Source organism: Diorhabda carinulata, chromosome 3, assembly GCF_026250575.1.
Source record: "Diorhabda carinulata isolate Delta chromosome 3, icDioCari1.1, whole genome shotgun sequence".
In the NCBI taxonomy this organism is placed as follows: domain Eukaryota; kingdom Metazoa; phylum Arthropoda; class Insecta; order Coleoptera; family Chrysomelidae; genus Diorhabda; species Diorhabda carinulata.
The window spans coordinates 8,452,550-8,466,134 of NC_079462.1; the positions used below are offsets into that span (position 1 = coordinate 8,452,550).

The window sequence follows — 13,585 nt, forward strand, 5'->3', positions numbered from 1 at the left end:
TGTAACATAAGAATTAAATTCTTGGAAAATCGTGATCATCGTTAGAGCTTTTAACACTTTTGGGGTACGTACAATTTTATTTCTTCTGTTAATGAAATATTTTCGCTGACATCATGTAGATGGAGTTGAAAGAAATTGTAAACCTTTGTTGTGGTATAAACAAGATAAATTTGCCTTAGTAATATTACTAAAGTTGGTGAAACTACATGGTAGTGCACCAAAAAACATTAATTTATACAATTGGTGAATCCTTAACTGTGATAAATCAAAATAGATATGATAAGGATGTCGCTATTCAAATTATTTGAACTTATAATAAAATAACAATAAATAACCTTGCACAATCTTGGTGGAGACAAATACAGAATTTAGGATTGAGCATTATAACGATAAAAATTCCTAATCGGAATGTGGCTTCATTATTTCCTCCACTCATCTAGACACCAACACCAGCAGAACTGAATAAAACCACAAATATATGTGAATCCTTATTCAGTCATTTCAATAGTTATTTTTATTGTAGATACGCATTTTTTTATTTGCTGGATATGCTTTGAAACATTCAAATTGAAATATATATAAAAATTAATAGTTTGACAATTATACGAAAAAATTAAAAATACGAAGCTTCAAAAAGCACAGGATTTTACTAGCTAAGATTAACGAGCTTAAAAATAATAAAATTCGTAAAATCGCTTGTTTGGTTTTATGCTGTGTGAATAATTTGTTTCTACTTTACAATGTTCAGTTTTTAGTTGACATTTCTTTCATTATTTTTAAACACAAAATTCTGTTGTATTTCAATGAATTTGTTCATTTTGTTGTTGTATACTTCAAATTTCCTTATTTTTCTGATAAGATCTAATTCAGTTTTTTTTTTATTTTAAAATAGCACACTCAAATCTGGCTGCATTTAGGTACAGATACAAATATTGCATCCCAACTTGCATCTGACCGAATTTACCACATCAAAATTTTTCAGAACTTCCAGCTCATTACAGTCGGACTCTAACGAAATTTCCAAATGATATTTTCTCTGACCGATGGATTGGTAGGTCTAGATTATCAATAACATGGGTTACTAAATATTTAGATGTCACATCCAATCACGTTACCCTTTTCTACAAAATATACAAGTCGCACATGTTAACATTTTATTTATTTAATAACAATATGTCTATAAAGCACAATGTAGAGTTTTTGTGGAGTATTTTGAATTATAAAGCTACCGTGTGCGTTTGATTGATTTCCATACAATTTTGAAATTTTATAATAAATTATTAATATTTATTATAGTTTATCCCAATCTATTTGAAGAAAGTAAAAGTTGTAAAGGTCCGAGCCAATCAATGAGGCAAGGAAAAGTGCTAACATAGCTAAGAATCCATTTCAATTTAACCAATAATTCATATTACATATAATGGCACTCCGTCCCTTTTGTCGCACTTATCCGATTCCATAAGCTTTGCGGAGCTCCTTGTTTACCAGCCATTTCCATTTATGCATCTCCATAGTCATTCTTTCTAATTTCTCACACCCTTTCTTTCCAAATCTCTTCCTCTCCCAATCTGCGTCCACTCTATCGACATTCTTGTCCCAGTTTCCGGTTCAACTCTCCATCTATGTCCTAGCGATCTTAATATATATATATATATATATATATATATATATATATATATATATATATATATATATATATATATATATTTTAGTTAACTTTATCACATTTCCTCACACGAATCTTCTCTTATTTCGTCACCAATTTGTTCTGCTTCTACATGTCAAGCCATATTATTGTTTTATATATTTTTCCGTTCATTTTTATTTCTTTAACGACCAATATTTTTATATTTGCACCAAGTGCTCTTATCCTCCTTTCTTCTGTACTATCTCCCTCATTATTATCACAATTAGTTACTTGATTTTCTCCACTATATAAAACTCACATTCTTTTTTTTTTCTTTTATGTCTTTCCGCTATGAGAGTTTACGGTAAACTGGCTCCCTTACTATTGATATTTGACAGCAATTATAACCTAAAAATAGTAGTCATTAGGAAACCGCATATTAATTTTTGTTTATTATTAATTAGTATCACTCAATACCTTCTTCAGTGTCGTTAATTCTAAACTAGTATGTCAAAAACTTTAGATAGTGATAAGAATCATATAAAAAGACTAAACTCACAATGAGAGAATGTCGCATGGAATTTTACAATTAATACTTATATTATTAACGTGTCTAGTTGGTAAGTAGGTAGTTATTGATTTTAATTAACTTTTTCAGTTACAATACTTTTAAAAAATACATGAAAAATAATAACAAATACATATGTTGTTGATACTTATCTATTTGCTTGTACATGTGATGTTACATACTGCAGTCAATAATACGAGGTTTGATCAATAATAAGTTTAAGATTTAATCAAAAACATAGTAATATCTCTTTCAAAGTACTTAGTTGAATCCATGACAGGAAGCATTTTTAGAAGGGGTGGTTCTGGAATAACTAAATCGTAGCCTTTTCAATGACACAACGCATTCCTTCTACGATTTTTTTTTTCGGAAAAAGACACAAGGCATATGGTGCTAAAACTAATGATTAAGGTTAATGTAGACAGATGAGAAGACTTTATGTGCCTAAAACGATATATGGCACGTCGCGTTGCTTTGATAAAGAGAAAGCCATTTTTAGACCTCTTTCTACAAGTTTGTACACTTGTGGCACACTTTCATCTATTGCTGAAGGACATTTCGACCGTTTCTTGTACTCATCTGACTTATTACAACTTTTAATTTGCTCATGTCACTTACGAGTGGCTATTAAATAACGAGACTGCTCGCCATGTGTGACGAAAAACAGGAGCAACAACGTATCAATCTTAAATTTCTCGTTAAATTGGAAAAAACTCCGACTGAATGATATAAATTGTTGCAAGGGACCTATGGGGACAATTCTTTATCTTGTGCCCCTGTTTTTGAGTGGTGTAAGCGCTTTTTTGAGGGCCGAGAGAACCCTGAAGATGACCAGCGCTCAGGTAACCCTGTGACTGTTTCAACTCCGGAAACAGTGACCAAAATCAACCAGATCGTCGAATAAGTATCCGGATTATTGCAGAGGTTGTGAACGCCCATAAAGAAACGGTTAGAAAAATTTTACGATTAATTACACATGACAAAAGTCTGTGCGAAGTTAGTGCCAGAAAATCTGACTCCTGACCAAAAGCTCTTGCGTCAACGGGTCTGCTAAGATTTCCCTCAAAGGCTAGAAAAATATCTGCTTTGAAAGGGACCCGATTTGAGTCGATGGAAGCGGTAAAGTAAAAAACGGCAGAGCTCCTTAAGGCGCTCACCAAAGAAGACTTCCATCACTGCTTCGATCCATAGAAAAAACGTATGGAGAGGTGAGTGGCGAGGGGAGGGGAGTATATTGAAGGGGAACATTCGAATGTAGAATAATTTTTATAATAAAACCATTTTTCGTAACCAGTCTCGTTATTTAATAGCCAGACCTCGTACACATGTTTCTTAATGTTTAAACCGATATATGCGACTAAAATTCATCCAGCGTATTTTTTATCATACCTCGTATCTTCTACACACTTCTATACACACAATAAGAGTATATCAAGTATTTTGAATACTTCAAAAATATATAATAACAATTATAAAATTCATAATAATAAAAATTCTAGAATGAATAGCTGTTAGGAACTCTTATGACACATTATTTGACTGTTTCTCCCACAAAACAAAAATGACGAGGGTGCTATTATAGTTGCCTCTAATCTCATTTCTATTATTTCCAGTTGACTGTAGCGAAGAATGTAGTTGCATACCTTTGACACAATGTCCAACTTTTCTTCGGTATTATCTAAGTCTAAAGAAACCTTTATCAGAATCCTCTATCATTTTTTTAAGAAGCAAACAGTGTGGAATCCAGGATAAATCTATAAAAGTATGTTGCGAGGACAATTTTACTACTACAACTATCACATCTACAACCCAGATGTTACCAAGTAAGTAATTTGATAAGTTCTGTTAAGATAATGGAAATCAATGTTTGTTATATTTATAAGACTATTCAGCTACATAAAATGAATATTTTTTGAACGTTGAACGTTAAAATTACACTTTTCAAATGCCACATTTTTGAAATTAAAATATAAATTCTCTACATGTGATATTATAGATAAGCATCTTTTTATCGTAATATTGTAGCATTAGTTAAATGAAATGTTTCTTATGAGGACACTCGAAATTAGCTTTAATATACCTTAGGACCGGTTTCTTCACGTTCTAATAAAGTGCCAAATAGTTATTAGCCTCATAACTTTAATCGAAACTTTTAATTGTCGAATAAATGTTTACCGTTTCCTCGCCCTAGTTTGTTCAAATCCGAACTAACTAATAAGTATTTGTCACTTTATTATATACTCAACAAATAGTCTAATTGGTTGGTAACACCGTGAAAGATGCAAATGTAGCAATCGTCCTTATATTGAATAAAGAAATAAATAAGCGAAAAAACATTCTTCTATTGACGATTTCCTATAATTTGTGTTTGTGACAACGATCTGTGCTTAATTAATTTTGCACGTGTTTTGTTAAGGTTAATGTTGTAGTAGTCGCTAATTGGAAAAAGTTGTGTTGGTCTCAAAAATTATAGTTTATAATTAAAAATAATTAATAACAAAGGAAACAGAAAACGGCAAAAAATTTCATTATCGGACCAAAAATTGAAATGATCAAGTTTATGACGATCAGAATTAACTCGATTTTCTGGAATTTGCTGTATTTCCTCAATCAATTCCTCATCAAATAAATCTTTTAAATCTTGGAAAGCATCCATATTAAATAATTAATTATTTGTATGACGAATATTTCCAAAAACGAACTAATCAAATATAAGTATAATCATATATGTAATACTCCTATATGGACAGTTGGTACGGGAAAAAACGTTACGGTGCCGACAATATTCATTTTCCCTCTCGTTCCAGACACTTTATCTATACTGCGCATGCTTGAGAATGCGCAGAACCGAGTTGAAATCTCTGAGGATAAAGAAATCGTTGCCATTCTATCTTTCTTAGCCGGAACAGCTTCCATCTATAGAAACTGTCTATATAGAAGCATTACATACGTTTATGGGTATTATAAACAAAAAAACCACTTTTGATGTATAATATTTTAGGTTAAGTTTCTACTAAACTCTTTAATTGACACTTGTGACTTATTTGGGCAGTCATAAGTGTCACAGGAATATAAATCGACTTATTTGGCAAATAACTCGATTTATTCGATGGCTTAATTTATCAGAAGGCCAAGAAACCGAATTATTGGTTATTCGGTAAATAATAGTTACTAGGGACTTTACTAGGAAGTGAAGAAACCCGGCCTTAGATATTGAATTAGTTTCATTCGTATCACAATTTGAATTTTAATTACAATCCTTTTCATGGGCGCCAGCCAAAAAAAAAAGAAAATTTGTGAGCAAAAAATAAAAATTAGATAGGCGAGTGGCAATATTTCGAAAATATATAAATTAGAAACGTGAAATTAAGGTTTGTTTTATTGGCACACATTCAAAACTATATCATGTTCTTTTTCTTAAAAAAACAATAATTTTATTAATGAAAATAACAATACTTTCCACAATATGCTCAAATTCCAATTAGTTGAAAATATTGAAATCACGTTCTGCTTTTTTGTCGATTTTATACTACAGAATAATTTACTTTTTATTAAAAGTTAAAATGTCAACGAAATTTGTCTGATTACCTAAGCAATAGTTGTTTCACCGATTCTACTTTCCAAAATAGTAAGATTTGTTCGTGGATCTGATTCCGAATCAGTCTGGAGACCGATCGCATGCGCACTTTCAAACTTGTCGTTCGTGGGGGAAAAGTATTCGACCCGCGATCGACAATTTTGATTGTATTTATATACTTACAGGAGGTATCAAAACACCAGGATTTTCCAGGAGCAACTTCTTCGCCCCTTTCACATCCAGAAAGTGCATGCTATGGAAGTAGAGGATTTTCCCAGCAAGACTAGCCTACGCTCATTGGTTTCTAGATAAACAAGTTGATAACAAATCTGTTGGAAAAGTACTGTTTACTGATAAAGCTAGTTTCACACGAGACGATTGTATTAATTCCTATAATTTACATTAATGGGGAGATGAAAATCCTCACTGTATAATTTAAACAGAGAATCAACATTGATTTTTTGTTAATGTGTGTGATAATTCAGTAGGTCCATATTTTTTTGTTCATAGCCTAAATGGTCAGCAATACTTAGAATTTCTCCAAAATGATTTCGCACCCATGTTTGTGATATTCCTTTAAACATTCACAGAGACATGTGGTTCATGCCCGAGGGAGCCCCTCCCACGTCCTAAATGATGTAAAAAATCATCTTGATAACATTTTTTCTAATAAGTGAATTGGTCGGGGAAGTCCAGTTTCATGGCCACTACGTTTCGCCGAATTAAATACATTCTTTTGAGGATATCTTAAAAGCTTGGTATATGCACGGGTAAATGGTAAATACAAGGAACGAAATGATCAATAGAATAAACTTCCATTATGACGCTATAAGGCAGAATCTTGGAATGCTTTTCCAAGTTCAAAGAAATATCCTTCGTAGACTCCGAAGTGTGTAGAAGTGCAAACTGCCCACTTTGAACATTATAGTTTTTATTGTTTCGGGTTAACCAACTAATTTTTTATTGTGTTTTAATACCTCCCGTAAGTATTTCCAACGAATAATTATAATTTATGATAATTTTCTTCAGAATGTCTCTTTATGACGAACCGATTCCTTAGCATCTACGACGATATAAAAATCTGTATATCTCCTAAACCATAAATTTTATCAAGTTAAACAAGGAGTAACTTTTTGTTGAAAAATCGATTGAAAAATTTATCTTTAGATAGTACAGGTTGTCCCTATAAAAGTTACGGATTGTAAACTATTGGGCATAAGCCGCCCCTAGCCTAATATTGTATATAACTCAGAAAAGTGGGGACGTATGAGAATTATCACACACAGTATTATTTTCACGTCATCTATTCACTCCCGAATTTTTTGCATCAAGTCTCGGAACACCCTATATAAGTTTCATAACCATTTTTTTTAAATGATCTGATCGTCTAATCCTTGAATGTCTTCTCATTTTCTTGGAAATTGACATGATTTGATGTGGAGATGGATTTAAACTAACATCCCTTTCTATTTCACTCAGTTTCATCGATATTTTTTGTTTTAGAGAATAAATGCGAAGATTCACAATGCATCTCGTTAAAATTTTGTACACCCGTTTTGCAATTTCTCAATACGGTACAAAAACCTCTAGATGCGTGCATAGTAAATTATCTGAGGAATGAACAATGCGGTTTCGAAGAAGGTTTTCCAAAAATTTGTTGTAAATCGATTCCAAAATACTTGCGGAAACAAATTAATTACAAAAATAAACCAAAACAAAAATCTACGATTACTAGTAAAGATGTGGATAAAAATTACAAATATAATGATAAAACCGTTAATACGGCAACTTTAGAATCAAAAACACAACTATCAATACTCAAAACATTTTCTTCCGACGTGGGAAAGAAAAAGATTCATGAAGTGAATAGAGAATTATCAGAATTCTTCGATGATGGCGATAGCTTTGATTTATTACTCAGACAACAGAGATCTTTAGATGCTGATATGTTAATAGATGTAGAAATTAGATGAATTTTGTAAAATTTCCTAAAATAAAAAATTGAACTATTTTTTTACAGTATGACTTTAAAGATACTCCACGGTATGGGATTCATTTTCTCAGTAAAGCAACTTTTTTAGTTAAATAAAGTAAAGGGTACAGTAACAGATTTAGGCTTTTTTAATAAAATGGATTTCATTAATTTTGATCCAATATTATATTATTTCAAAATAACTTTATTTTATTGAAGTATAACTAATACGAGGGCAGCTATTTATGTTTTGAGATACACAATAAAAACAAATATTTTTGATTGGATATGGCTTTATTTTTGCCTGCTGCCCTACGCCTGGGCCTCACGGACTTATCTATTACTTTGTATGTAACAAAAGTTTTCGGAAAAAATTCGTTGCCTTCATTTTAATTCTAAATAACTTAGAATATAGTTGCCTTAGAAAGCAAAGATTTTATTATGTATGAAAAAATGTATTTGTTAAAAATTGACTTGTATGTAAATATTTATAGAGCAGAATATTGTACTTTCGACCATTCATAAAACAATAAATGTTCGTCAAATACATTGGTGGAATTTCCAAAAGACAAATTATGACCTCGTTTCGGGTTTCCCACATGGTTATCAATCGAGATATAAAGAGAAAGAGAGTTAATTAAGAAAAGGGGAGAAATGTCCAAAATATACTGAAGATATGTTGCGCAGAATTCTGATATGCTGCGTGTTTTAAGATGTCTCTGTACAGAGAACAGAGTTGTGATTATATTTCACCTTATCACATTCAGAAATTGGAAGCAATCAAGAATTTCATGAAATAATATTTTGACCTGATCTAGCATCTTGCACGCCAGAATAAGCAGAGATTGGATAGAGACTCACGACATACCACTTGTACCGAAGCAAGATGATCCCCAGGCTCGCTCTATTGAAAAAATTTTATTCGATATTGAGTAGAAAAGTGCATGATAAGGGTTGGGAAGCGGAAAATAAGCAACAGCTTGGACAAAGAATATTTCAAACAATTCATACGTTCAGCATATGATATAACGCGTTAAGCGACAGTTACCGCAATTGAAGGAAAATATCCTTTTGAGTATAATTTAAATTGTGTTTCTTGTTAACTATTTGTTAAGAAAAAAGTGCTGAGTTGAATTGTCAACATTATTTTGTTGTTTCAAATGGTGCACTACAATTTTTTTCCGAAAACTTTTGTTACATATATTACACTCATAATCAATCATTCAATAACAATTATTAAAAATTTTGATACCTCCTCTGTGAAATATCAGTCACCTGGTTACCCATTAGACCCATGAGAATGCCGGATTAATATACAAAACACTGTTTTGAGGTAATTTGAATAGTGAATAAATAGTAATTTTTCATATTTCAACAATCCTTAAATATTATAAACAATACGCATAAGCAAGATTCAAGCATGTCAACGCTTAATCCAATTTTCCAGATACTTGTAAGTATGGGCTGAAATGGCTTTCAGTATCTTATTAAGCGAATTACTTTAATGGATTCAACTTCCCGTAATTTTCGTAATCGCTCTTATACACCTATTTAAACTTCTGGAATTAATCATGGTAAGCCACGAGAAAATAATCGAAGAAAACAATGAGCATCACCTTGATTTTCGATTAAGTTTGACGTAGTTTTCCCAGTTTCGGCTCTTTTTTCCAAGTACCTGTTGCTAGAATGTTACAAATATTTCCATTGACATGCTTCATACCCAAAATATGTTGATTCGATCCATAAGAGATGTTGACAGGCTCTGAATACCGATACGACAATTTTCGAGCACCATTTACTCAACTTGTTTGGTCGTCGTTAACAGAGGTGGATGAGGGAATTGTTCAACGATTTCACAACCTTCACTAAACTTTGGTGCCACTAAAATACTTACATCGCGATAGAGTAGATTCCCCAAAACACTTTTGCAAAATTTTCAATTATAGCCTAATCGCAATTCTATTGGAAACACAACATTTCAAGCAAACTCGTTGCACAGTTTTTCTTTCCATGATCAATATCGCCAAAATTTTAGCATCCTGAATAAACAGCTGACACTCACATACTAATTGAGATATGGCACTCAAACTTCATACGAATATCATAAATGGTTATACCAATTTAGAAAAAAAAATGTTATAGATTCGATTCACGCTCACAGTTTAAATGCACCATCATTCAAATTTGATCAAACTATTTATAAAATCATGATCTGAGTGTTCGAAAAGTAATCAGATCTCGTTCGCTCATACCAACTGACGAGTTGTTGCCTTTGATTTTGATTCAATTAACTCCCCTTATATCAATGGTTAATTCTTACGATCAGTTAAGTGACAAGCTACTGAGGCTTGCAATTTTTGTACTTATTTATGTTGTAAACTGCTCAATAATAATTATAAGAACACCTAAAGTCTATTACACAAATAAATAAAAGTATATTAAAGCGTAACTCTACAACTTGGGTTAAAACTGGTGATTCAACTCTATTTTAAACAAGAATAAGCAAAATGGTTTTATTTTCAGTTCACGCGAAAATACTTCCTTTTCAAGGAAAAAAGCCGCTTGGTTGATTTTAAATTCTAATTGAAGTTGTAAGCGAAGGAATAACACGTTTTTTAAAATTTTTTTTTTCTGTTAGTTACAATTTCGTAAATTGTTTATCAAAATATAGTATTAAACTAGTCGAATCAAACAAAGACCATACATATATTTCAGAAATAAAGTGTTTTATTAAACAAAAACATAAATACATACTTTTTAAACCAGTCCACATTACTTACAAGGTTTTTCCACTTGTCAGAAATGGACCTTGTTTTGCAGGTTTTTCTTTTCCTTTCCTTGCCACATAGCTTTTTACTGCTCGTCGTAATATGCGTCTTTTATTGTATTTCCATTTGAAGACGTTAGTTTTGACGATTTTAAACCGGCTGGTGACATAACAACAGCAACTACGTCGTTCATTTCTAAACGGTTCAAACGTTATTCCACTATAGCCGGTGCTTTCGGCTCCAGCCTAAGGCTTAAAATAGAAAGAAAGACTGGATGCATTGATGCAACTACACGATGCGTCCAATGTTTGCGCCAACATTTATCTTCCAATGTTGGCTGAAAATTGGACGAAATCTGGTACCATACCTAAACTATCTGGCAAAAAAGTGATAAACAGCATACAACAGATATAAATTAGTTTGAAATAAACTTCATGAAACTTTGATTTTTCATAAAAAACACGTATCATTCACACGCAAGAGTACAAGAAGTATGTGTAGTTGTATAACAAGTGCTGGCTTTAGCTTCGTTCCAATGTTGGATACTCCTTTGACGCGGGTCCGACTTTCCATAGCCGACGTCATCAATCATACCAGCGTCCAACGTTGGAAGCATTAAACGCATCGTGCGGTATCAATTTAATAAGCAAACTTGCCAACTTATCCCATCGCTTACTGTTCAATCGTCAGATTCAATGTTATTCCACTAAAATTTCCGATCTGGCAAACATGTTGGTAATAACATTTTTCCATGGTGGTCTTCAATTGTTTAACATATGCGTATAAAGAAGAATGAACAAAAAACATGCAACTTCTCTGACTGAAAAAATCAAAAACCCTTCAAAGTTATATTGTACAAACGCGTTGTAAAAACAATTTGAAAAACTAGGTTGAAATTCTCAGTTTCATGTTTAACTAAAGTTTAAACTACCCCTAGAAAGTCAGTACCATTTAAATCGAAATTTGTCGGTTTTTTAGAACGAGGTTGTAGACAAAAAACCGAAAGCTAGTATCTTTCTTAGTTCTAAGCTAGTGTTTTTTTCCGTGAATACTATACTATTTTTTTTCTGTGATGGGAAAAACCATGATTTAATATGGCAAAATTATATTATTACAATATTCAATTCAGAAAGTTATCGATGTGGAAATTGAATTTTGAAATTAGTATGCTATGTTGTTCGTTGACAATTAGACCTGCCTTGCTAAGGAAACTTTTAAAGTAATCAAATAATTGTCAATTTAATTTTGTGATTTCATTTAAAAATTGTGAACTTAGTGGTTGTTTAGAAACTATTTTCATTACTATAAAAAAATATCTGATTCCGTGTTTTCTTCGACTCCACTGGAATTAGTAGAAGTAGCGTCACAAAAATTATTGCCAGCTAAATTACGTGAAATTTACAACCGTGTATTCAAGATTCGTGGAATGGAAGATGAGAAAAATATGCAGTTTTTTATCTAGACGATGTTATTGGCTTATTTTTCGAAATTGTCACAACAACAAAATCCATCAACAATGTGAAAGAATTATTCTATGATTAAAAGTATTTTACGATCCAATACTGATGTATACATTTAAAATCTGAGATTTGGCGAATACATAAACTATTAATTTTTTAAATAATGCTCTGGATGAAGTTTATATAATGCTCAAGGTTGTTGTTGTATTTGGGATTGCTGGAGCTTGTCGAATTTGTGAAATCAACCAGGTAACATTAGATGATATTGAAGATTCGGGAACGTTATTAATTGTGAAACTTAAGGGAGCAAAAAATGATGCAAATAGGAGATTAGTAGTTACTAAAAGATATGTTAAATTTTATCTAATGTACATAGCAACAGCAAAGAATCGCCGCCTGTTATGCATATTATGTTAAAAACCAGTTTTATAAGGTTCCCGAAACAGTGGCTAATCTTCAACTTCAAAATGCTAACTCATATACAGGTGTTTCATTTCGAAGATCGTATGCTACACTGGGGGAGATTTAATGAAACTAAAGTAACATGGCAGTTGAAAGTCATCAACAGTCGTTGCAGGGTATATTGATGAATCGGTAGTACACAGGACAGAAGTAGCTAAAAAAGTGTTTAGAACCCTTTACATAAAAATAGGAGGTTTTCAATTTCAAAATTTCCTTCGAAAACACAAAGCGCGGCATTCCCACGCTTTGATCCCGATAATCAAATGATAGATTATCTACCTAACCCTGAATAATAATTACTGAAATGTAAGAAATAGACCAAAAAACTATTTTAAAATGTCACAACGTACGATTCCTTAGAGTAAAAGTAAATTATCATTCACTAATAATCGACAATTTCATTATTGAATGTTAATTATAATTGTACCAGTTTTGCATGGACTTTGTAACAAATTATTCTGTGACTGAGTATTTATCAATAACAAACTATTCGAGGGATACAAATATTATTTTAAGAAATCTCACAAGTAATTTTTTAAAACCAATTTTTGATATCCTTTCGACTTTTAAAGTCAAGTAGAAGTAGTCAATTATTGAAAAACTTGTTTATTTACTATGGAAGTTATTTACAATTTGTTTTTGTGCATAATTTTCGTAAAAATATCCGAAGAGAAGTTGCTCGTGAGTAAGTATTTAATATAAAGTGAATTAATATTAATGTGGCTTTTATAAAGAAGTGCTGTGTACGAGGGAGTGTTTATTAATTCTAACATGGCAAGTATACATACTTTCAGTTGATTACAACAAAAACCATATCAATATATTAAGAAAAATTGAGAGAATCTTAAATCTGAAATTTGCCATTGAATAATTGTTCAATTGCTTACAAGAAACATGTTACAAATTAGAGTTTTACTAAAATTTTACGTTTCAAACTACTCAAGCAGTCCGTAGGTTCTTACGACATTGTTATAATTGTAGATGATGAATTTTATTAACTGATACTTCATATAATGTAAAGCATAGTTGTATAATCTCTACTTTTAATTCTTTTGTTATCAGTTACCAAAAACCATACTATGCTCTGTTTGGTATTTGTTAAATATTATGAAAATTTAAGAGGAATTGATAGCATTTTCAACCAATCAAAT

At 31.7% G+C, this 13,585-nt stretch overlaps 1 protein-coding gene across 5 annotated transcripts in view; it reads left to right on the plus strand.

Moving 5' to 3' along the window:
- Nucleotides 1-1,734: 1,734 nt before the first annotated feature.
- LOC130891286 (phenoloxidase-activating factor 3-like) overlaps nucleotides 1,735-13,585 on the plus strand; it is a 29,456-nt gene continuing 17,605 nt past the window's right edge. For 2 of the 5 annotated variants that reach the window (XM_057795924.1, XM_057795925.1), the window contains exons 1-2: nucleotides 1,735-2,247; nucleotides 3,809-4,018. In XM_057795924.1, coding sequence (XP_057651907.1) covers nucleotides 2,196-2,247; nucleotides 3,809-4,018 — 262 coding nt within the window. In that variant the 5' untranslated portion in view covers nucleotides 1,735-2,195. Of the gene's footprint in view, nucleotides 2,248-3,808; nucleotides 4,019-12,815; nucleotides 13,120-13,585 lie in introns of those variants that run through there. The other 3 variants (XM_057795927.1, XM_057795928.1, XM_057795926.1) reach the window with 2 other exon arrangements.